Below are 26678 nucleotides of genomic sequence, written 5' to 3'. Positions count from 1 at the left end.
AGTGGAAATATTTCCTTTGATGCATGTACACTTTGGCATGCTTCTTTTACTGAATCTTGAAATGTCAGGTTAAATTATGGATAGCCAATCATATCAAACTACTGCAAATAAGGACTCTTCGTCTGTGTCAGAATTTCTGAGAGAAAACAAGATATCAAGAACAAATTTGAGAGAACATTTTGTAATCAGGAGCTATGTTTTAAAAAGGATGCAAGGATTTTTGCACAACCAGTGAGGCTGTTCTCTAAATTCCCTTTTGGCACATGTGGCTAGTAGATCCACTAGTAGTTGTACTTAAAAGTTTAATTAAGCTTTTAAGTTTTTGTTTTGTTTCTAAATATCAAGTAATGGTCAAATTAGGAAGTGACCTACATAGACATCAACAAAGGGATGTCTGCTGAGAATATAAAATGGTGCCTCTGTAAGATTGCCCCCCCCCCACCCCGGTGTTTTTGCATAATAGTCAAGTGTTTGTGGGTATAAGAATCATTTTAGGGACTGCAGATTGTTGTCATTTACACAGCCATTCTGAACTTTATTTCCCTCCTCTTCTGTAGTCCTCTTTTTTTCTGCCCCTTCCTGCTTCACATAGTGCTTTGCACTATTTTAATCAAGGTTTCATCTCCCATAATATTTTTGGCATTCCTTTTTCAGTTCACTCGTTCATATAATGCCTCTTCATCAGATCTTAAAATATTTATTTAATTGCAGCATAATTATAGCCGGGGGAGGAGATTATATCCTGGAAAGCAGTGACTCCAAAAAAAGATTTGTGGGTAGTGGTGGATAATCAGTTGAACACAAGTTCCTGATGTGATGCTGTGGCCAAAAGAGCTAATGCGATCCTTTGATGAATAAAGAGGGGGATCTTGAGTAGGGGTAGAGAGGTTATTTTACTTGTGTATTTGGCCCTGTATTTGATTTATAAAAAAACCCCAAAAATCTTCCAATAGTTTGAAAAGTTTGTTTCCCTTATGTTTCAATAAATGCTGGAAGAATAAATTACAAAAGAAATGTTTGCATATTTTAACTGAATCTGTTTTTTCTTTAACCTGAAGTTTCAGCCCCAGAGTTTACGCCTGTCAGACATGCACAGAAAATCTCAGCTCTGGAGAGGAATAGTCAGTATCACTTTGATAGAGGGATGTGAACTGAAGGCCATGGATGCAAATGGATTGAGTGATCCCTATGTGAAGTTCCGGCTGGGCCATCAGAAGTACAAGAGTAAGGTAACTTCTTTTAACTGTGTTCGTACTTAATTTCTGGAATTTTGTTGTATTACTGCTTAGGTTTTACAGCACCTAGAACCTTTGTATAGTTGTCATTTATTATTACTAAAATTGAGGTAAATATGTGGATGAAGAAAATTAAGCATTGGAAAAAGAAGTAATTTTTATTTTATTTTTCAATATGCCAAATACAGCAATATTATGGTAACATGCCCAGGAGTTTACATTTACTCCCCAAACTCTCATCTAGGGATTACGCCAGTGCCAGGCTCTCTTATGGCCCATTGCAGGGATTGTTGATGCCTGTGAAAGTGATTTCCATCTGCATAGGACTTAAGCACCTGCAGATCAAACCAATCTGGTTTGTGTGTTTGGGTGTACCCTAGGAACTGATCACCCACTTACGACATCTATCCTTACAGGACACTGACTGCAAGTAACAGCACAGTTTTGGGTTTTTTAATTTATTTTTCCTTTCCTTTTTTATTGTCCTAATTAATTGCTCAGATTTCCAGGCTGCTGTGAGGAAGGATTAAAACTAGGGCTGTTAAGTGATTAAAAATTAATCATTATTAATTGAAGTTTTAATAGCACTATAAAATAATAAAATACCATTTATTTAAATATTTTGGATGTTTTCTACCTTTTCAAAGATACTGATTTCAATTACAACACAATACAAAGTATACAATGCTTACTTTATATTATTTTTATTACAAATATTTGCCTTGTAAAAAAATAAAAGAAATATGTAGTATTTCAGTTCACCTCATACAAATACTGTAGTGCAATCTCTTCATCATGAAAGTTGAACTTACAAATGTAGAATTATTATCTTTACGTAACTGCACTCAAAAATAAAACAATGTAAAACTTTAGCTCCTACAAGTCCACTCAGTCCTACTTCTTACTCCTCCTTTAGAGGAGCTGTCTTGGCTTATTGAAGAGGTAAGATTTTTTATCTCAGAAAGTCAGTATTCTGGAGATGGGAGGGGTGTGAGTTGTGCAGGAAAAGGGTGAATTCTTGATGCTGCTCCTATTGGTTTGGATTTTGGGGCTTGCCTGCCTGCCTCCTGTCCAAAGAGGAAGACAGTTACATCTTAGAAATCTACATTCAGTGTTTGGAGGAAGCCGGGAGAGGAGCAAGCAATAACTTGTGCAGGAGGAAGGTGAGGGAAGGTTGCTTGCTGCTTCTGGAAAGGTGGTTTCTGGTACTGGACTCACCTCCTTCTACTGAGCTAGGTGTGCTCCCTTCAGCTGAGCGAGCCCTTGTTTCCAAGGGTGGATTTTACCTCAGGGATTTGGCATGCAGCAGTGGAGGAGAGGGTGGTGTAGGAAGCTGAGCTCGTCAGGCCCCTGTTTTCTGAGTACCTCCCTGGAGTGATGGGCCAGCCGGGCGCAATGGGGCATGGTGGGGGGGCGTGTTGGACTGTGGCAATGGGGCATGGCGCTGGAGGGATGGGGGAGTCGACCTCCAAAGTGAGGGGCTGGCTGGGGGTATTGGGGCACGGCCCGGGGGGGTGAAAGGCGTTGGTCCGCATAGCAAGGGGCTGGATGAGGTTAATGGAGCAAGGCATGGGGGAGTGGGAAGGCATGGCCATGAGCACTGTATTTTGTTTAGTTGTCAGGATAGTCCATATGAGCTCTGTGTTGCTTCCCCCTGCCCCACAAAAAAATGTTTCTCTTTATCTTTTCAAACTGTTTTTCTCACAAACTCAGACTGTGGGGGACTAGACAGTTTAGAATTATATAATCCGATATAGCTTAATAGCTACATTGTCATTGTTTGGACCAACAGAGGTCAGAAGACACCACATATTTTTTTGGAAAGAACATTGTGTTGAACATGGTTCCAAAGAAACTAATGAAATAATTTCTTTTCAAACATTTCAGATAAAGTAACGTGCAACATATTTTCAGCTTGAAGAGTAAAACAAATTACTTTTCTGTGTTACATGTCTAAAAAGTAATCTTTTAATGCAATGTTTGCTTTGACCAGCCTGGGCAAAACAAAGGATGACATAAAGACCTAATAGAGCAGCCAAAACCACTTTTTTTTTCCTTTAGAAAACCCCCACGGGGAATATTTTTCCTGGGTTTTTTTGTTTTTTTTTTATCTAGATACTTTTTTCAAGTACCATTTTTCCATACCCTGGGTTTTTTGCTTGAAACAAACAGCCTTCACTTTTGTAGTTCCTAAGTGAATGACGCAATACTGATGGGAAGGGACAATATGATTATGCTGTATAGTTTTATAAACTGCCAATTGTCTTCAATTGTTCCACAGTTCACATATTTCCATATTTTTTCTGACTTAGTGTCTTCATTCTGTAAATATAGTTGGAATGAATGTTCCTTATTTTTACTATGCTAGTGTTTGGGCTTGAACCATAATTACTATATGGATGATGGACTCTTGTCTTATTTTGACCTTTTCACTCCCTGACTCTATGATTAACTTTTAAATTATAAGAAATTTTGAAATTATAATACCTATGCATTGTGTTGTCATGAACTCCTTATTGGATACCATAAAGCTTTTCAGATGTCTGAAGGTCTGTTCATCGTAGAATCAGTAGGGTGAAATCAGCTTTCCTGCATCCTCTTGCATCTCCCACAACTCACCAATCCATCCATTCCCACATAGAAGCTAGAATTAACAAAGTTAATTGCCACCTGTTTTATACAGAGTTGTTGAATATTACTTATTTTTAATTGTTGGCATCTCTAAGCTGACACATTTTTATATGTACAAACCAAAACACTGAAACCAAATTTTCACCCATACTTTAATGTTAACTTTTGGATATTTAATTCTACTAAAAATGATTAAAGAATGTACTTTTTAGTTCTTTCAAAGGTCTGTAAGACTCCTAGTGATAAATCCAGTGGAATTTGTGGCCTTTGTTGAAGTTAGTAGTTGCCCCATACAGAAGACATTGGGCCAATATCTACTCCTGCTCAGTACAGGAGTTAACCACTACGATTAAGCTATGATGGAGGGGATTGCTTCTTTTTCTCTAGAGAGGGCTCGGTTTATAGATTATATGTTTCTTCTTTGAATAGCATTCCTCTGGGCCCAGTGAACATATGCTTTTGATCTGAGATTTTCAGTAACAGAGCCCATTCAGTTCACACATCCACTTTAGACCTCCTCGTACCTTGGACTGAGGATGTCTAGAGTGGATGTGTGAGCTTCACAGACAGACCGCTCTCCGTTCCTTCTCAACTGCCTGATGACCTGAGACTGAAACTTTATTTTACCTGGTCCCAATTTTTTCCTGGAGTTCACCTTTACTGTAACTTAGTATAGTTTAGTTTAGTCTAGTCTAGTAAGTTAGTTGTCATTATTAGTTGCATAAGCACCCTTTCTATTTGTCTGTTTTTTTTCATCTCACACCTTCTTCCCCCTCTTTTTTTGGGTATGTCTACCCTACGAAATTAGGTCGAATTTATAGAAGTTGATTTTTTAGAAGGCGATTTTATACAGTCAATTGTGTGTGTCCCCACACTAATGCACTAAGCGCATTAAGTCGGTGGAGTGCTTCCACAGTACCGAGGCTAGCGTCGACTTTCAGAGTGTTGCACTGTGGGTAGCTATCCCACAGTTCCTGCAGTCTCCGCCGCCCATTGGAAGTCTGGGTTAAGCTCCCAATGCCTGATGGGGCAAAAACATTGTTTCGGGTGGTTTTGGGTACATGTTGTCAGTCACCCTCCCTCCATGAAAGCAACGGCAGACAATTATTTTGCGCCTTTTTTCCATGCGGCCCCCATACTGCTTTCAGCAGACAGTGCAGTAGGACTGTTAACCGTCGTCATTGTCATCCACTGCTTCCGCTGCCACTCTGCTCTCCTGGCGGTCTCCTGCAACTCTGCTCGGCTGCTCTTGTCTCACCATACCATGGCAAGCGTGCAGCCCGCTCAGCTGTTGTGTCCTGACAGCAGATGGTGCAGTAGGACTGCAAAATTGGTCATCCAACCACCGCTTCCCCTGCAACCCTTCTCTCCTGCAGACGCCATACCACGGCAAGCATGGAGCCCTCTCAGATCACCACGGCTGTTATGAGCATTGTAAATGCCTCACACATTATCATGCAGTATATGCAGAACCAGAACCTGCAAAAGCAGGTGAGGAGGCGATGGCAGCGCAGTGACGAGAGTGATGAGGACATGGACACAGACTTCTCTCAAAGAACAGGCCCCGGCAATTTGGACATCCTGGTGGCTCATGCTGTGGAACACCTATTCTGGCCCGGGAAACAAACACAGACTGGTGGGACCGCATATTGTTGCAGGTCTGGGATGACTTCCAGTGGCTGCGAAACTTTTGCGTGCGTAAGGACTTTGGAACTCATGGAACTTTGTGACTTGCTTTCCCCTGTCCTGAAGCACCAGAATACCAAGATGAGAGCAGCCCTCACAGTTCACAAGTGAGTGGCAATAGCCCTGTGGAAGCTTGCAATGCCAGACAGCTACCGGTGAGTCGGGAGTCAATTTGGAGTGGGCAAATCTACTGTGGGGGCTGCTGTGATCCAAGTAGCCAACGCAATCACTGAGCTGCTGCTATCAAGGGTAGTGACTCTGGGAAATGTGCAGGTCAGAGTGGATGGCTTTGCTGCAGTGGGATTCCCTAACTGTGGTGGGACAATAGATGGAACTCATATCCCTATCTTGGGACCGGACCACCAAGGCAGCCAGTATATAAACAGAAAGGGGTACTTTTCAATGGTGCTGCAAGCACTGGTGGATCACAAGGGACGTTTCACCAACATCAACGTGGGATGGCAGGGAAAGGTACATGACACTCGCATCTTCAGGAACTCTGGTCTGTATGAACAGCTACAGCAAGGGACTTACTTTCCAAACCAGAAAATAACCATTGGGGATGTTGAAATGCCTATAGTTATCCTTGGGGACCCAGCCTACCCCTTAATGCCATGGCTCACGAAGCCATACACAGGCAGCCTAGACAGTAGTCAAGGAGCTGTTCAACTATACGCTGAGCAAGTGCAGAATGGTGGTAGAATGTGCATTTGGATGTTTAGAAGCACACTGGCGCAGTTTACTGACTTGGTTAGACTTCAGCGAAACCAATATTCCCATTGTTATTACTGCTTGCTGTGTGCTCCACAATATCTGTGAGAGTAAGGGGGAGACATTTATGGTGGGGTGGGAAGTTGAGGCAAATTGTCTGGCCGCTGATTACGTGCAGCCAGACACCAGGGCGGTTAGAAGAGCAGAGCAGGGTGCGCTGCGCATCAGAGAAGTTTTGAAAACCAGTTTCATGGCTGACCATGCTATGGTGTGACAGTTCTATTTGTTTCTCCTTGATGAAAACCCGCCCCCTTGGTTCACTCTACTTCCCTGTAAGCCAGCCGCCTTTCCCTCCCCTCTTCGATCATTGCTTTCAGACGCAATAAAGTCATTGTTGTTTCAAATTCATGCATTCCTTATTAATTCGTCACACAAATAGAAGGATAACTGCCAAGGTAGCCCAGGAGGGGTGCGGGAGGAGGGAAGCACCAGGTGGGGTGGTGGATGAGAGGAGGAGGGAAGGAGAAGGCCACACTGCACTTCAAAACTTATTAAAGGCCAGCCTTCTGTTGCTTGGGCAGTCTTCTGGGGTGGAGTGGTTGGGTGCCCAGAGCTGCCCCCCCACCCCAGCATTCTTGGCCATCTGGGTGAGGAGGCTATGGAACTTGGGGAGGAGGGCTGTTGGTTACACAGGGGCTGGAGTGGCAGTCTGTGCCTTTCCTGCACCTCAACCATATGCCGGAGCATATCAGTTTGATCTTCCAGTAGCCTCCGCATTGCATCCTGCCTCCTTTCATCATGCTGCTGCCACCTCTCCTGTTGCTCCAGCCATCTATCCTCTTGCGCGTCCCTCCTGTCGTCGCGTTCATTTTGTGCTTTCCTGGACTCTGCGATTGTCTGTCTCCATGCATTCTGCTGGGCTCTTTCAATTTTGGTGGACTGCATGAGCTCAGGGAACATTTCATCGCGAGTGCGTTTTTTTCGCCTTCTTATCTGCACTTGCCCCTGGAACGGAGATGCTAGTCGCAGTGTTGAAACATTTGCAGCTGCGGGAGCTAAAAAAGGAAGATTAAAACTGAAAAAGACACATTGGCCATTTAAAAGGAGGGGCTGATGTTTTTGGGTTAACGTGCAGCGCAAACCCAATTAAACCGCCCCCACACCCAATTCTCTGGGATAATCGCTTCACCCCTCCCCACACTGCATGGATAACAGCCGGGGTGATTTCTTTTCAGCCACAGACAAACAGCCCAGCAGGAACGGGCACCTCTGAATGTCCCCTTAATAAAATTCCCCTATTTCAACCAGGTGACCATGAATGATATCACTCTCCTGAGGATAACACAGAGATAAAGAACGGATGTTGCTTGAATGCCAGCAAACACCAGGACCACGGGCTGCCATGCTTTGTTATGCAGTGATTCCAGACTATGTGCTACTGGCCTGCCGTGGTAAAGCGTCCTACCATGGAGGACGCAGTAAGGCTGCCCTCCCCAGAAAACTTTTGTAAAGGCTTTGGGAGTACCTCCAGGACAGCTTCATTGAGATGTCCCTGGAGGATTTCCGCTCCATCCCCAGACACGTTAACAGACTTTTCCAGTAGCTGTACTGGCCACGAATGCATGCCAAGTCTTCAGGGCAAATTAATCATTAAAGATGCTTGCTTTTAAACAGTGTATTGTATTTACAAAGGTACACTGACCAGAGCTGCCTTCTCCGCCTTCAAGGTCTGGGAGCCCAGGTTGGGAGGGTATTGGTTCCTGACTGTTGGGGAGAACGGTTTATCTACTTGCCTGGTGTGTGCTATCTTCACCCTCCCCCTCCTCATCATCTTCCTCATCCCCAAAATCCTCATCCCTGTTGCGTGAGACTCCCCATCTTGCAGGAGTCCACGTACAGGGGTGGAGCAGTGGTAGGGGCACCCCCTAGAATTGCATGCAGCTCATCATAGAAGCTGCATGTCTGGGGCTCTGACCCTGAGTGGGTGTTTGCCTCTTGGGTTTTTTGGTAGGCTTGCCTAAGCTCCTTAAGTTTCGTGCAGCACTGCTGCGGGTCCCTGTGATAGCCTCTGTCCTTCATGCCCTTGGAGACTTTTTCAAATATTTTGGCATTTCGTCTTTTGGAATGGAGTTCTGATAGCACAGATTTGTCTCCCCATACAGTGATCAGATCCAGTACCTCCCGTTTGGTCCATGCTGGAGCTCTTTTATGATTCTGGGACTCCATGGTTACCTCTGCTGATGAGCTCACCACACTGGCCAAACAGGAAAATCAAATTCAAAAGTTGTCGGGGCTTTTCCTGTCTACCTGGCCATTACATCCGAGTTGAGAGTGCTGTCCAGAGCAGTCACAATGGAGCACTGTGGGATAGCTCCCGGAGGCCAATACTGTCGAATTGCATCCACACTAACCCAAATTCGACCCGGTGATGTCGATTTCAGCGCTAATCCCCTCGTTGGGGAGGAGTACAGAAATCGATTTTAAGAGCCCATTAAGTCAACAAAAATGGCTTTGTTGTGTGGATGGGTGCAGGGTTAAATCGATCTAACGCTGCTAACTTTGACCTAAACTCATAGTGTAGACCAGGACTTTGAAGGGCAGCTATCAGGGGTCGTTATCACTTGTTATACCAAGGTCCCCAGGCTTCAAGCACTACCTTTCCGGCAGGGGGTCCACCCCAGTTAGCAAAGGTGGTTTGCTATGCCTGTACTGTTTAGGGGACACCTATGTACTATCCAAGTGTAAGATCTGTACTACTATTAATAGCAGATCTGGAAATTAAAACAGAGATACTGAATTTTGGCATCTTATGAAAGAGGAAGCCCTGATACCAGCTTCGGACCTGGGTTTGGAGCACCCTCTTGTACATCAGCCTTCAAGTGCACTTAGTACCCCATCAACCTCTGTGTCAAGGTGACAGAGACCTTCACAGTATAAGGGTGAAGGTTCTGACAAGGCTCCAAGAAAGAGAAGTTCTGAGTCTCCCACCAGAGATCCTTCTTTGAAGAAATCTCAGTCACACCAGAAGACCTAAGGTCCTGGAATAGGTACTATTGAGGCTCCTAGTAGTTCTGGTACCAGGAGCTCATCAAGGCTTTGAGTTCCTCTGACAACCATGGTACCAAGCATGCTTCAGTACCAGTGAAACGTGATCTGAGCAGAAAGCCCAAGAAATCTGCTTCTTAGAAACCAGTACCATCTGCAGACCCCAAGCATTCTGACTCTAGAAGGCTGATAACATCCACCTTCATACCCAAACTGAGATCCCAGTCTGCTACACCAATGCACCAGACAACATCAGAATATTTGGTATTGGCACTGTCTGTTAGACGTGCACCTCCAAAACAATCAGCACCCTCAGATTGAGACAGACAATGGCAAAGCAATCAACAACATTAGTATTGACCCTGGATGTTGTGGAGCCTCACTTAATCTCAGCTCAGATACATTCAGCACCGCAAGAATTCAGATTCTCCAATGGTCTTTTTGTTTCTGAAGAACTGGAGTCCCCATTGCTAATGGGTACCAAGCACTTGTTAGCAGTGTTCCCTCTAATTTTTCCCATGCATGTGAGGAATGAATTCTGTTATGTGCACCAATACGGAGGTGATGTGTAAAACATCACCTCCGTATTGGTGCACATAACAAAATTCATGTAGTTCGGGTGGGGCTGAGGGGTTTGGAGTGTGGGAGGGGGGCTCAGGGCTGGGGTAGAGGGTTGAAGTGCAGGAGGGGTGAGGGCTCCGGTTGGTGATGTGGGCTCTGGGGTGGGGCCGGGGATGAGAAGTTTGGGGTGCAGGCTGCCCGGAGGCTATGGCAGGGAGAGAGGACTCCCCCCAGCTCTCTCTCCCCGCAGCAGCACCTAGGCTCAGGAGCCGGGGAGAGAGACATCTCTCTCCGAGCAGTGGCAGGTCTGTGTCAGGGCTGGGTTGGGGCCAGGAGAGGGGCGCCTCTCCCCAGGTCACACAAGTCCAGGGCAGGTCTGTGTCGGGGCCAGCAGGGAGAGGAGCCTCTCTCTGCTGTGGCAGGTCTGTGTTGGGGCCAGCAGGGAGAGGCGCCTCTCTCAGCCACAGCCCTGAGCCCCTGCATGGAGCTTAATAGGCAGCTATGCAGCTGCACAGGTTAGAGGAAACTTAGCTTGTCAGTATCAAGATCTTCTGGGTCATGGAGATCTTATCTTTTCCTGGTGACTCTGACTTCTCCAATACCTGCTGCACATGGCAGACATGGTTTTATCTTTAGTTCTACCTCACTGTTGGACTATATTATGAATGATTTCTCTTATGCCCAGATCTCTGTCTAGGTGTCTCCAATATACCATGGAGAGGACATTTCTTGGGCCACCCACCATGAGAGGAAAGTGTATAAGCAGAAATAACCTTATGGCCCTTTTCATTACTATGACAAACACTGGATGTCCTCTCCTCTACCTTATGGTCCCCCTCAGTAGCCATATTGGGACCTCTGGGCTCTCTATCTCCAGCAGTTTTTGAAAGCTCCTAGCTACTCCCATGGGGAACATATAAAAATAGATTCTCCTGGACCATATCTTCCTCCTCATCCTCAAGAGGAAACTTTCAAGGAGGAAGAGGCTAGAGGTGACAAAAAGGGGACACCCCCACCCCAATACAAATATCTTTGTCATCACCAGAAGAAGCTGTAATGCCTCGATCACCTCCTTTGGTGATTAAACATGTTGCTGACTCACTTCAGTTTCCTTAGAGGAGATCCAAGAGTCAGAACATAAACTTTTGGACATTGTACATTCGACAGTCTCTGGCCAAATTGCATTACCAGTCAATAAGGCTCTTATGGAATCTGCTAAAACCATCTGACAGACCCCTGTCATGGCATGGCCTGTCTATAAATGGGCAGACAAAAATATTCCATGCCAGCCAAAAATTCTGAGGTTTTTATTCTCGCACCTACCAACAAATTCTTTAATCAATGAATGTGGCAGACAGGGCCATGCAAAAAATGAGCCTTACAACAAAGACCAAAAATGACTTAATCTATTTGGTCACAACAACTACTCTGCAGTGACTCTCTAATTCAGGATCACAAATTACCAAGCTATGATGGCAAAATATCACCACATCATTTATGGTAAATTCAACAGCTTTATTGAACATCTCCCTGAGAGGAACACCTGAGAACACCTGAATTCAGAGCCATCATAGCAGAAGGTCAGTTCTTAGCAAAGACGTCATCGCAAGCCTTCTTAGATGCAGTCAACTATGGCTCTTCCCATCTCCACCACTGTCATTATGTATTGAGCATCCTGATTACAATTATCTGGTTTTCCGAAGGAGGTCCAAGACTGTGGAAGGGCCTGCCTTTTGATGGACTCGTGCTCTTTTCAGAGTCCACAAATAAATCCTAACATACCTTAAAAGACTCAGAGCACACTCATGTTTCTCTAAATATATTTGCCTGCAAAAAAAAGAAAATATAGTAGATTTCAAACCACACAGAGATCCCAAATGATCTAGTTTTCAAAGTATCATGGATCTGTAGAGCCACCAAGAAAGAGATCAAGATATCAAAAAAGAGACACCCTAACAGAACTGTTACCACTACCCAACTGTCGTCCTCAGCCATGATGATGGTCTGGTTGAGGGGCTGGGTATTTTGAGAATAAACACTCCTTTAGCCATCAGTTTTCCCATTTCCAACCTGCCTGGGAACAGATTATTTCCAACAAATGGGTTTTGGAGGTTATAACAATGGGTTACTCCAACCATCTTATCTCCAACCCTTTTCAGGGGCCTATCTCACAAACTGTTGTTGAGACAGGAAGTCATCTCTCTCCTACTCGTAGTAGCCATAGAACCAGTTCCAATCCAGCACAAGGGGAAGGGCTTCTATTCCAAGTTATTTTTGGTTCCAAAAAAAGTATGGGAAATGGAGACTAATATTAGATCTTAGGATCCTGTCTGCCTTTGTGAAATCACAGAATTTCAGGATGGTGTGTCTTGCAGCTACAATTCCATCATTAGATTCCAGGGATTGGTTTGCAACCCTCGACCTTCAGCATATTTTCATGTTGCTATTCATGCCTCTCACAAGAGATTTCTCTTTTACAGTCGGACAAGATCACTTCTAATATCAAGTGCTTCCCTTTGGCCTCTCCTCTGCCCCAAGGGTATTCCCAAAGACTACTCATTAATGTCAACTGGCAATCATCTGTTTCCCTTACCCCAATGATTGGCTGCTCAAGGGCTGGTTTTCTTTGCAGTACAGACAATAATGTCCCCGTACTTCAGACTAGGATTTCAACTCAATATTGAAAAGTCCCCTTTGACCTCAGTACAATAAATACACTTCAGAGGGGCTTCTCTGGTTGCTACAACAGCCAGATCTTACCTTCCTATGGACAGGTTTATGACTTTAACAAGACTCAAATGATCCTCCTGGCAAGAAATTGCACCCAACTGCTGACACCCCAGGCGTCTCTTCTCCTCGATCTTAGAGCTCTCAGAAACACCTGTATCCACTTCCTTCCATTAATCAGGGGCACATCCATCAAGATTGTGACATATAACATGGCCTGAGTGTTCTACATCATTACTCAAGGAGTGGGGCAAGATCCCCATGTCTTTGTGCCAAATCAAGAAAGCTATGGAACTGGTGAATAGCCAATCATATCTTCATCTCAGCCTCCTAGGAGTAAAAAGGATCATGGCCAACAATCTCAACAGGCACTTCTCTCAAGGTTATGAGTGGGAACTGGACTTGTGGGTTTTCAGACACATTTTTATGACCTGGTGGTTCCCAGAAGTAGACCTCTTTCCAACACCACCAACAGGAAGTGCATAAAATTTTGTTCTACGGGAGGACTGGATCCTCAGTCCCTGGGGGATGCCTTCCTTATTGCTTGGATGAAGAGCCTTATATGTGTATATCCTATAACACCATTTGTCTTGACTGTGTTGAATGAGATCAAACAACAAAGCTGGGACCATTTTAGTTGTTCTACCTTGTATGAGACCATTCTGGTACCCTTATATGAATCGTCTCATCTGGCATCAAAACTGCCATCCATTTCTCACCTGTTTTCTTAGGACTTCTGTCACCTCTTCATCAGAACCTGGGAATACTTCATTTTAGAGCTTGTTTACTTAATGGTTTTCAGGGTCTGAGACTTTCTGTTCTGCAGAAGTACAACAGGTACTGTTAAACAGCAGGAAGATATCTACGTGAAACCCGTACCTTCAGAAATGGAAAAGATTTCACCACTTGTGTACCCGATGACACTTTTCACCTGTTCCTCCTTCATTCTACACTGTTCTTGACTATCTGTTGGAACTGATAAAGTCAAGTCCCTACATGATTTCCATCAAGATTCACTTAACAGCTGCAGCTGCTTTTCGTTCCTTTTGTTGAGGGATTCTCTGTGTTTGCTCACCCCACAACAGCAAGATTCATCAAGGAGTTGATGGACCTTTCCCCACAGATTAGAGAGTACACTGCTATATAGGATTTAAATTTGGTCCTTAATTATCTCATGAAAACCCCCTTTGAGCCTATGACAACCTGTTTCCTTCTTCACCTGTCCATGAAAGTGGCTTTTTTCATGGCCATCAGCCCTGCCCGAAGAGTTGGGGAAATGGGTGGTTTAATGGAAGACCATCTCTTTTTCAGGTTTCAGAGTAACAGCCGTGTTAGTCTGTATTCGCAAAAAGAAAAGGAGTACTTGTGGCACCTTAGAGACTAACCAATTTATTTGAGCATGAGCTTTCGTGAGCTACAGCTCACTTCATCGGATCCGATGAAGTGAGCTGTAGCTCACGAAAGCTCATGCTCAAATAAATTGGTTAGTCTCTAAGGTGCCACAAGTACTCCTTTTCTTTTTGCATCTCTTTTTCAGTATTCTTCAGGGAGAAAATTTTGTTACAACCGCATCCAAAGTTTCTACCAAAGGTATCTTCTGAATTCCACATCAACCAGGTTGTTTATATTCCAGTCTTTTTTCCAAAACCACACCAGACCACAGAGGAAGTTGTCCTCCATACTTTGGATGTCAGAAGGGCATTAGCCATCTATCTGGACAGAACCAAGTCTTTTCGAAAGTCTCCATGTTTTGTTTAATTTACAGACAAATCCAGAGTCTCCACAGTCTCCACTCAGAGACTCTCTAAGTGGATTTCTGGATGTATTATCTCTTGTTACAAGGCTGCCAACATTCAACTTCTCTGTAGGGTGTTAGCCCATTGTACAAGATTCCAGTCTGCTTCCATGGCACTCTTGAGAGAGGCCGTCTGGTCTTCAATATATACTTTCTCCAAACACTATGCCATGGTTCACGATGCCAGATCATATGCTGTGCTTGCTAATTCAGTGCTATCTTCAGTGTTGGACTCAACTCTGAAGCTCCCTCCATCTTCCAGTGATACTGCTTGGGAGCCATCTGAAGTGGAGCACTCATAGGAACATGACTTGAAGAAGGAGAGTTTACTCAATCTTGTGCAGTAACTGGATTTTTCAAGATCTGTGTCCCTATGGATGCTCCACTACCTGCCCTCCTTTCCTATGCTTCAGAGTTGTCTCAAGGAAATTCATGGCAGAGAAGGAACTGAGGGTAGTTTGCCTGTGCCACTCTATGTATCCTGAGTGCGAGGCATAAGGATGTCTGGAGCACGTGTGGGCCGAACAAGCACGGCTAATTAAAATCTCTGATCAAAGGTTCATGGGGCACATGCATACTTGAAGTTGAACACCCCTAGGGGGACACATCTTGAAGAACTGCAGTTACTGCACAAGGTGAATAACCTCTTCTTCTCAAAGATAACTAGAGCTGTGGTTCTCAAACTTTTGTACTGGTGACCTCTTTCACGTAGCGAGTCTCTGAGTGCGATCCCCCTTATAAATTAAAAACACTTTAAAATATATTTTAAACACCATTATAAATGCTGGCGGCAAAGCAGGGTTTGGGATGGAGGCTGACAGCTCGCGACCCCTGAAGGGTCCTGACCCCCAGTTTGAGAACCCCTGAACTAGTGTTGCTGTCTACTATTGAAGCTGTCTACTTCAACCTGAATTCAACAATAAAGGAAGACTTCATATTTAAATAAGTATTTGCATCTGGTTCTGTAATTAAGAATAAACAAAAAATTAGCTTGGCAAATTCATTATCCCCACCCCTACAACCTCAAACATTATAATGGCAAGAAGAAGAGGAGGAAATCATGCAAAGCTGGTTAACTGAAGTTGCTGGTTAAGTGCTTTCAATTTCAGTCTATTTGTCATTTTCAGGTGGCCTTCTTTTAAATTTTTTTTTTGGTTTTGTTTTAGAAAGACAACTTTGTCACTTTCCTGTCACTCAAGATGAGGAATCATTACTCTAGAGAAAAATGGTTCAGTTCCCAGGGCAAATTCATTGTTTTACAGACTTTCAGTGGTGATGAACTGTGAGATTCTGGAGGTTGGTACTGTGTCCAACAGGGGAATGGGGTTGTTCAGTAGCCTTATTTTTTTTCCGTTAAAAAAATCATCACTAAAGCCATTAATTGTGTGAATAAGACTTTCTGGGCAGCATCTAAAAATTAATTTCACTATTCAGGAAGAACATGGCTGCACAATGCAATAATGACTTTCTTTACTCTCCTTTCAGATTGTGCCAAAAAATTTAAATCCTCAGTGGAGGGAGCAATTTGACTTTCATCTCTATGAAGAGCGAGGTGGAATTATTGATATTACTGTGTGGGACAAAGATGCTGGCAAAAGAGATGATTTTATTGGCAGGTGTGTGTAATTACAATCTACTAGTACTCTGGAGCTGTGAGCAGATGATTACAATGAGTCTTGTTGTTAAAACTATTTCTTATAACCATTTGTCCTTGTAAAGAAAATACTGAGCTTTTACAAAGTATAAGTACATTTTCCTGCCTTTATGACCATCCTCATGTAATGCTGACAAAATAATTATTTGCTTGACCAGTAGGTGGCAGATTTTACCTATTCATAGACATAGATTTTCAAATGTGGACATATGGTATTAAGTATAATCAAGTTGCAGGAGGTTCCATGCGGCAGCGATTTCAGGGTTGGGGTTAGAGGTGAAAGAAATATCATGAATTACAAAATGCTTGTAAGACTAAAACAAATCCTCATTTTTAATCTACAGCTGGGTGAAATGAGAATCTTCTTAAAGCACTGCACATAACCTTTTTTGCAATAAAATATGATCATGGATGTAATTAATTCTCAAGGGACTCAATCTTTGGGATCTTTCTCAGAGTTCAGGAAATTATATAAATCTGAATCACCAAGCTCAAACTGTTTTACTATGGTAGGTCATGATAAATACAGCCCATTTGTATCAGCTCGTAATAGGAAAAAAGTCTCAAAACTATTAAATGTGTGTAGCTACTGTGAAAATTTAGCCTTATTGGGAAGTTCAAATGTTCAGTTACATCACATGAAGTTACAGCACATTCTGATAAATTGTATTAATCCTATCTCTTCTGGGTAGTTGTCTGTTAGAGTAGAATATTAAAAACTTGTAGATGCTATGACTAGTACATTGATGCTTTGTAATCAGTAGAATTAGTCATTGTTGAAAGTACATATTCATGAATGGAATTCCTATGAACTGAGCTATATATTTTCTATGTCAATGTGTTAATCTTTTCCTCTCTATGCTTGTGTTTGGAGTAGCGCCTTTGTTTACCATACTAGATGATGGGGCAGACTGGTCATAATATTACATTTTACTTTCTCTTGGAGACATCCTTTTATAGAATGTAAAGAATCAGAAAAGATTTAAATTTTTTGGTGTATAAGGGCCTTAATGTCCATCAGCTTTTTTAAAAAAACACATATTCATTGGAATTGTATTTCATACAGTGATAACCTATTATCTGGGATTAATATATTTATACGTTTTGTGCTTGTCGTATCTGCAGTGAGTGGATATAATAATAACTTTAGTTTGGCAGAGTAGCTGAATGGGTCAGTCCCATGCAAGTACCTGTTATGCCTCGGAAAATAGCTTCTATTCTGTGTTCATCTACTACAGAGTTTTTTCTCAAAAGACGAGATTTAAAATTCCAACAATTGACTTTGCAAGACTCTTTGTATTCAAGGCAGCTTTTGATTTTTTTATTATTATTATTAACAAGTAATATTATTACCACAAAAGTATTTTACAGATGAAGATCTAATCCCTGCTGCATAGAGTTTGCAGTCTAAATAAAGTAAAGCATAAAAGTGTAAAAATAAAATAGTTACACAGCAGGAAGAGAGGTCTGTAACCACAGGAACATGAGGTTGTGTAGATAATTATGCACACATCTAAAAGTTTTTTGTCTTAAAAAAAAAAAAAAGCAACTTGTGGGCATCATGAAAATAGTGATTTCTGTTTGTTTCATGAAGACACCTGATGGATAATACCAAGAGAATACCTTTCTCTAAAAAGACTGCTTGTAACCATTGCTATTTTAAAATGGGGAATAATTTGAATGGTTTTGGTGGTCTGCCTCAAGATATGAAAGTGATTCACATTATGTAAATACTGAAATAGACAGACAGACCTCTTTCTAGGCATATCTCAGAACCAATAATCTATCCTCATCCTTCTTGACCTATCAGCCACCTTTAACAAGTTGACCAAGGAGAATAGGGGTGGGGGGCAACCTAACTGGCTTCAAGACTGAGCTTGATACGTTTATGGAGGTATGGTATGATATGATGAGACTGCCAACAATTGCATGTAGCCAATCTGTGACTGCTAGTAGCAAATATCCACTAGATGGGGAGGTCTCTGAGTTCCTACAGAGAATTATTTTCCAGGTATTTGGTTGGTAGGTCTTGCCCACATGCTCAGGGTCTAATTGACTGCAGTATTTGGGGTCAGGAAAAATTTTTTCCCCTGGTCAGATTGGCAGAGACCCTGCGAGTTTTTGCCTTCCGCTGCAGTTTTCGACCTCTGCATAGGTCACTTGCAGGTTTAACCTAGTGTAAATGGTGGATTCTTCGTAACCTGAAGTCTTTCAGCTATGATTTGAGGACTTCACTAACTCAGCCAGAGGTTATGGGTCTATTACAGGAGTGGGTGGGTGAGGTTCTGTGGATTGCAATGTGCAGGAGATCAGCCTAGACGAGCATAATTGTCCCTTCTGGCTTTAAAGTCTTAGACCATTCTGTTACTCCTGAATTTTTGTCTTCCCTTGGCTTCCATGACTCCATCCTCTCCTGATTCTCCTCTTACCTCTCTAATCACTTTTTAGTGTGTTCTCTGGAGGGTCCTCTTTGTCCCCTCTCCAATTTTCTGTGGGGTTCCACAAAGCTCCATCTTTGGTCCATGACTGGGGCTCCTAGGCACTATGGTAATACAAATAATAATAATAATAATAATAATAATTAATAAGAGTGACATGAGATCTTGTGCTTCCAGTATCAGAAGAAGTGATATGCTTAGGATCTAGATGGGAAATTGAAAAGTATTCTTCCTGATTAGCTGAGCGATCAGGCATCTTTCCTTTTATCTTAAATAAAATAAATAAGGACCTCTTCCCACCTTGAATATTTTTCAAGCACTAGCAATTCTCTCCTAGAGGTAATTTTTTATATAATGCAAATCTAAGACTCCATCCTGAATGATGGCCATATGTGACTAAAGTTTGGTGAGGAAGAAACCATGTTTTATGATGAAGAGAGAGTTTCCACTAATGGAACAAATTGAGGAGAGAAATAGAGAAAAAAAAAGTATTCATTATTTAGAGAACAAAGTCTCATCTTTGATCCATAGTGCAGTTTTCTGTTGCACATTTTGCATTCATTCTGCTTGCAGAGCACTCATGAATGTCAGGAGAAATTGAGAGGAATAAATGCAGAATATGCCAAAAAAAAAAAAAAGTGTTGCTTTGTGGATCTCAGAAAAGATATTTGCCTTTAAACAGTGTATTTTAGTGTCACAAATTCAGCTGGTGGCTCCTGTCCACTGCTGAGAGGGGAACCCAACCCTGTAGATCCCGTTATTTAAGCTTCCCTGTGTCTCAGCAGGCTGCCCACACTATTTTCTCCCTAGGCCTCTCTGGCACATGTCCTGAGCACTGACTCTGTCTGCTATGAAATGGAAATGGAGCTCCTTAGACTCCCAGGACCAATGCTGACCCGCCCCCCTCCATCCCCAACTGCCTTGATGCCCCAGTTGCCTACACACCCTGTCCCAGAATCCCGTTCCAAAGTTGTGAAGCTGCTGGTTTACAATTTAACTCTCTCTTGAGACATGCAACAGCTGTACAGCATTTAACATGCAGAAACACTGTTCAGAGTCTAGCCCTGTACTGCTCTTCTGCTTACTGGTATAAAGCACGAATAAGTACAAATCATACAAAACAATAAACATCTTACAATGTCCCTCGTTAGCTCACCCTTCCCCTGTGAGTCCTTGTGGGAACCATGTGTGTCCAGGAAGGCAAACAGGTTCCCTTCCCTGTCACTGACTGTTACATATGCTGGGTCTTTTCTCCCTCATAACTGTAGAAAATGTCCCCTGGGCAGAATAACTTCTCTTTTAAAACTTTCAAATTCCTTGTTCAGTCTCTTGCTGGGTCAGAGGCCTCCTGCCAGGTGACTTTGCTGACAAGGCAAGCTCCCGCCTGCTAAACCAGTTGTTCTGAGCAGGGACCAGTCCTTTGTCCAGAGAGAATAGCTTTCCAGGGACTGGGTACTTAGTCAACTATCCTCCATTGTCAGCACTGTATCTTTACATCCTGGGACTACAGCCCAGCATGGAGGCAAAGGATAACAGATCGGGCTACCAAAAAGCGTGCTCAAAATGAAGACTGGAGCTTGGGGTGTTTCTCTCTGTATGTATGACACACACACACACTCTCTCTCTCTCTCTCTCTCTCTCTCCTTGATTTTCTGAAACCCTGTTCTCCAGACCTCAACATTATCTGAATCCTGTCCTTGTCCCCCAGCATGGGACAAGGACGGGGTTTAGATAATAGAGCAGAGATCCCTGGGCCACAGGGGAGGCCACTCTGCTGCTGAAGGCTCCTGCGTGGCAGCACAGGGAGACCTTGGCAGCCCTGCTGTCACAGGAGTGAGTGAGCAGGGTGCTGACAGTGGAACTGCAGATGGGTCCTGTGCTGTCACAAGGCTGATGACACCCAATCCCTGGCCAGCATTCTACTCTGCCCTGCCAGGATTGCTGTCTCCTGGCGGTGCAAGAGTCTTGTCTGCACAAGTTGTACCAGTTTAGCTTATATCACTGTACCTTGTGCCTGCAATAATTGAAATAGCAGGTGTGGCAGTGCACTGCCCTCTTGATTATCCAAAGAAAATCTCTGTCTGGCATGCTACTCAGCTAACCAGGAGAGTGAGGAAGTTGTGTGTATGTGTACAGACTCTCCTGGTTACCTGAGTAACATGTCAGGTACAGATTTTATTCAGACACACAGAGTTATAGATAGTCGAGTGTGTGTGTGTGTGTGTGTGTGTAAAATACATATCTATCTATCTATATATAATCTTCCACAGAGTTTATAAATTGTACAAACATATTCCGAAAATATCACAGTTCACACATAAGATTTCCCCCTTAACCCCCCCACCCCCAGCTTTATTCTAAAATTTTCCCCTCTGATTTAATCATTGAACCCCCACGTCACTCTCATTTTCTTTCTGGTAAAACAAAATTGGATCAGAACCCCTTCACAAAGGGTCAATATTCTGGTTCCAGCTTATACCTGGGTGAGGTACCCTGCTTGGTAGGACTCCCATGAAATAAAATAATTGGGAATTGAAGCCAAATTTCTTCAACCTTTTACACAGGGAAAACCAGTCTGGCCCTTTTTGTATAATTAAAATAGACCATAATATTAACTGTGTGTCCCTTAATGCAGTGAAATATTTGGAAAACAAAATGTTGTATGTACCTTCTAGCATTCCGTACCCATGAAGTTCAGTTGAGTTTGCACTGTACAGTACTTGAATGCATTCTCCTATACATACTCCTATTTATTAACTGGTGAAATTATTCAGGTAAAACAAGAACAAGGGCAAATTGTTATCCATTCTAGGTAAGCTGGAGCTTTACTAGAGTGTGTATCTCAGAGTATTGTTAAAATATATAAACCTAGAACCATTTAAATATATATATTTTAGGATTTCAAAAGCACACCAGACACTCTTGAATAATAGAAAGAGACATGCAGGCTCAGGTGAGGGAACACTGGGTCCTATCACTAGAAAGAGCCACCTAGCTTCGTAAACAACAGAAGCTAGGACCTGCTATTGGAGGGTGGAAAGAGAGCACATTCGATCTTCTAAAGATAATACAAAAGGTTAAGGGTGCTCAGGTCTCGGGAATAGGAGGTTGCCCTAGGTACATTGGGTACCTTATGGAGGGATTTTTCTGGAGAGCAACAGTACCTGGAGGCTTACAGGCAGCCTTTATAGGTTCAGATAAACTTGAAAATTGGGATGGTTTTCTGAACCTTCCAAAGGTTTTGGAGGATCAGTCATCACTTCTAATGAGTATATCCTTTCACCAAATATTTTTATTATAACTTTTACATCAACAATATTGAAAAACATAATTTGAATGTCCAGATCATGCAGTTGATGAGTAAATTAAATAGTCACAGATTTACCATAACTGGAAGTAAATGTTTTCTATTTCCTTGTTGAGTCAGAAAATAGACTAGTTTGATAAAACCCGTATACTGTAGAAAGTTTAGGCAGCTAATATTAAGCAGCTACTATTAAGATAAAAAAATCAAATGAAGGTGAAATGATTTTAATCTCCATGTAATTATTTGGCTTTCTTTTCTCCTGCATTTTTGAAGGCGATCCTGGCTCTGTCACCTTTACAATAATCAGCTAATAAATCCTTATGATTGTTATACCTTTATGCATAGCAGTAATCGGAACAAATTGGCTGCTGACAGCTGCCATAAATTGCCAAGAATGAGTGCTGTCAGAGAACAAGTTGTTTCTGTGAACGTGCAGGATAACTAAATCCCATGTCATGCAATTTTATTCAGCTGAAGCTATTTGCAATCCAATACAGCAGGACTTATAATATTATTTATTAGTGGGGAAATGCATGTTTATCTTCAAAATGACATTGATTTTTGCTCACATTTTTATACATTTACTCTTGACTTCTATTTATCTGTCTAGTTAATTGTGTGTGTGTGTGTTTTCATCAGCATCTGTGAGTCTTCACTACCTTCCAAAATTGATGCAAGCTGTGAGTGGAACACCTTGTGTTGTATATTCATTACACTACATATTGTTTATATTTGTTGGGAGAAGTTTCCTTTTTCATATTTTTGTCTCTGAATATCATTAAAATTTTGTGTGTGTATTCTGCAAATTTCTTTGACTTCGCTTCTTGCTAAAATGAATGTCATGAAAACAAGTTTAAAAACATTGAAAATTAGTTATTTAATTTTCAACTTTTGACACCCAGTCCATTATGGTTTGTTTATATAATTTTTTTCACAGTAAGTAAGCTATAGAGGTTCTGTTAGCAAGCACATAAATAAAAGCAGAATGAGAACTGTAGTGTTGCATTATTAATCTGAAAGCACAGTGGTATACTTGTCAGGAAGTTCTAAACTGAAGAGGTGGAATTTTGTATATAAAACATTTATATCTCACAGTTTTCTTTTTTTTTAATTGAATGGTGCTACTAATCCTTGCATCAGTTCTCTAAGATGCACCTACATCTCCCATTGATTTCATGTACTCAGCAACTCTCAAGATTTGGCTTTCAAGATATTCCAAACCATATCCATGTACATAGTTACTATTGTGAAAGCTAAAGAGCCACTAAGACAAAAAATAATGAACTAGATTGTATTTTGGCTCACAAATCTGCAACAGTAGCTGTTCATTACATTTGTACAGCCAGCTTCTTTTGTCTCTTTCTCTACGAACTTTTTTTTGGGTGGATGGGGTCAAAATTACTCAACTGCGTTAAGCTAAGAGTGGGAAATAGGGGAGTAAAAATGAAAAGACTGGCATAGGTGTCAGGAACACAACAGCGAGTGGGGGAAATGAGAGCAGAGGTATTAGGTGGAAGAAAATTATAAAGAGTTATGTGAAGATGAGGTTCCTTTTTGAGGAAATTAGGCTCAGGCTCACACAGAGAAGATGGATTTTGAGAACCAGGGGGCGGCAGACTGGGACACGCATTCTTTGGAAAGCAAACTGAGTCCAGGCTGGGTCCCAAGAGTTCCTGGGCTTGCTAAAAGAATGTAAGTGGGGTCAGTTCCTTTTCTGTAACTCAAGAGGGAAGCCCATCCAAGGGCTTGTCTACATGGGAATTTACCAGCTTTCCTATATTGACATAAGCTAAACCAAAAAAAGGGACACTGGTACTACGAATGAGTGTCTACACCGGGATTTATACCAGTATAGTAATGCCGGTAAATTGTAAAATCATTTTCTCTAATGTTTGGAACCTGCTTGTTTTAAGAAGGATGTTTGTCACTGTATGGTGCTAGTCATAGGCTCCCCAAGGAAAGAGATGCAGGTGTCCAGTTGGGCCTGCACTGTGACAAGAATTTGGCATAGTTGGGGCGCTGGACCCAGATCCTGGTCTAAGAGTGGGAGAATTGCAAAATTCAACCCCTAACAGGTAAGGGGAGGCCTAACAGCTGAGGGGGCACATTCAGAGAGCAGAATGAGGACAGATGTGCAGGCAGCACTATAACCATGAGCACAGCTCTAGTGGTTTTATGCTCTTCTGCTCCCTGTCCTTCCTCAAGCCTGTCTGTAACCTCCTCTCTCCTTTTCCTCCCCCACCTCCAGGCTCCTGCCCCTTTCCCCTTATGCTCCCCTCCTCAACTGCATCAATATACCCTCCAGGATTTGCACATCCCTCTGCTGATAGCCAACCCTGCCTGCCCCTGGCCCTTGTATCCCTCCCCATATGCTGCCACCCTCCCAGTTTCTGTCTCTCACTACTTCTCGCCACGCCACATCCCCATCCAGTTACTGTCCCACCTCCCCTTCTCCTTCTCACCCATCTGCATTCTAAATCAGGCTACTTACTTCTTGCTGTTTGGTTCACAGTAAGGGGAGCATAGGAGGGACAATCTCCCTGCTCTTAGTTCTTGTGTCTGATACCACAGCAGCCTGGAGCAGTAACTATGGGGACAGTCCTGTTCAGCCTCTGCAGCCTCAAAATAGGGCATTCTCAATCACTTTGTGGCAATGGTTCATGTGTAGTCCAATCAGCACTTAAGAGCTGTAAGGAAAAAAATGGAGAGGTGCAGTAAGGAACTGCAGAAATGATTTTGAGGCTGGAGAAAATGTCTTACAGTGAGAGACTGAAGGATATCACTCTATTTACCCTATCAAAAAGTAAATGTAGATGTGACTTGATTGTGGTATACAAACACCTTCATGGGAAGACAATGCTTGGGTACTAAAGGGCTTTTTAACCTATCAGAGAAAGACATAGGGTGTAACACTGCAGCCCATGTTCTTCACAGTTGTATGAATATGATATAATTATGGCACATTTTGTACAAGATACATCGTGTCAGGTGTCTATGGAAAAGTTATGATTTGCTGAATATACATGTGGTATACCTGTATCATTTTTGTATCTGAAGTTATGAATATTTACTAGGTATCTGTATTTCAAATGTGCTTACTCTGGGAACACCCACAGCTAGCCTTTCAGGTACAATAATGAAGAAGCTAAACATTGTCTTTGCTGATGGACCATCATCAGTGGTCTGTAGAAGAGCTTCGCCTTGCTGTAAACATTTTAGCCAGCTTGTAAGTAATGGCTGCTATGACTCAGCAAGGGCATGTGACCAGACCACATGATACAGAACTTCAGTATGGTACAAACTGGGATGGGAACAGAGTTTGGAACAAAGGGTTCCTGCCATATGGTAAAGCTATACAAGGTAGGGTGTGACATCTAATGGCCTCACTCCCCACACAAGGAAACTCCTGGAAACACCTGAGGAGCAAAGATTGAACTTGGGGAAGTGCTGGTCCCAGGCTAAAGGGATTTCTAGCCAGTGCAAGGAAACCTGGTAACCTGCTTGTATCATCAGCCAGGGTGAGAGATTAGATATGTATTGTCAATTTATCTAGTATGTTAGGCTTAGTTTGCATTTTGTTTATTTGCTAGGTAATCTGCTTTGATCTTTTTACTATCACTTATAATTAAGGCTGTGAATTTGTCAAGGAGGTCTCGGAAGTCACAGGTTCCGTGACTTTCCAGGACCTCTGTGACTTCTGCAGAGGCTGGTGCGGCTGGCCCCAGGGCTGCCAGAGTAGCTCAGGCAGTCCCAGTACCAGCCATACTGGCTGCTGCTGGGGCAGTCTCGGGCCACTGCACCCTCCTCCCCCCAGCAGCAGCAGGAGTTTGGGTGTGGGATGGGGCTCAGGGCTGCGGGTTGGGGTGTGGGAGGGGCTGAGGGCTATGGATGGCACTTACCTGTGTGGGGCTCCCCAGAAGCGGCGACTTGTCCCTCTCTCATCTCTTAGCCAGAGGCACAGCCAGATGGCTCTGCATGCTGCCTCTGCCCACAGGCACTGCCTCCGCAGCTCCAATTGGCTGTGGTTCCTGGCCAATGGGAGCTGTGGAGCCAGCACTCAGGGCAGAGGTAGCACACAGAGCTGCCTGGCTGCGCCTCCCCCTAGAAGCCAAGGGAGGGACATATCACTTGTTCCGGGAGATGTGCAGTGCCAGGTAGGGAGCCTACCAGCCCCGCCAACCCTCCCCCCCGCCACAGCAGTGGGGGTTCCAGGCTATGCACCGCTGCCTGTCCCACTCCCCCAGCACTAGCAGCGGTCCCAGTCCACCCCCACAGAGCATCAGTGATGCCCCACTTAAAATCCATCTTTCGTAGTTAATAAACTTGTTTTTGCTTTATCTAAATCAGTGTGCCTTTGAAACGTCTGGGGAAAAATCTGAGTTTGGTTAACACAGGCTTGTTTCCTATCCTTCCCACATCGAGGGGAAGGTGAACTTTATTAATGAGCTTACCTTGTACAGATCCCTGTGCAGTGTAAGACTGTATAATTCTGGGTTTATACTCCAACAAGCATGCAAGGTGGAGGAACTGAGAAATTGGCTGTTGTCTCCTGCCTATCTTTGAGTGGCTTAGGTACTGTACTCAGGTAGCTCAGTTTGGGTGTGTGGTGCTGCCTGCTGTCGTGCTGGGTGATAACAGGGCCTAGAGAGGCTGAATCATCAGCAAAGCAGTGTGGGAAGGGCCACCCCAGTTGGGTGGTTAGAGGGGCACAGCGGTTCCACAGCTCACAGACTGCACCCTGGGTTTGACAACCTGTCACAATAGGAACTAATAACCGGAAATTAAAGCCAGACAAAGTCCAGTTAGGAATAAAGTAGGATGCAGATTTTTAGGCATGAGGATGATCAACCATTGGAAAAAATTATCGGGGGATGTGGTAGATTCTCCA

At 43.1% G+C, this 26678-nt stretch overlaps 1 protein-coding gene across 18 annotated transcripts in view; it reads left to right on the top strand.

Annotated features, from left to right (window-relative positions):
• The window catches only part of MCTP1 (multiple C2 and transmembrane domain containing 1), a 477029-nt gene that overhangs the window by 275244 nt on the left and 175107 nt on the right, over positions 1-26678 (top strand). For all 18 annotated transcript variants that reach the window (XR_012158969.1, XM_073344510.1, XM_073344512.1 and 15 more), the window contains 2 exons: positions 1059-1229; positions 15877-16007. Coding sequence is in view for 17 of the 18 variants with exons in the window: in XM_073344510.1 (XP_073200611.1) it covers positions 1059-1229; positions 15877-16007 (302 nt within the window). In the remaining variant the exon portion in view is untranslated. The remainder of the gene's footprint in view (positions 1-1058; positions 1230-15876; positions 16008-26678) is intronic.

Source organism: Lepidochelys kempii, chromosome 5, assembly GCF_965140285.1.
Source record: "Lepidochelys kempii isolate rLepKem1 chromosome 5, rLepKem1.hap1, whole genome shotgun sequence".
NCBI lineage: Eukaryota > Metazoa > Chordata > Testudines > Cheloniidae > Lepidochelys > Lepidochelys kempii.
The sequence above is the reverse complement of the archived record's forward strand: the minus strand, read 5'-3'. Positions and strand labels throughout refer to the sequence as shown.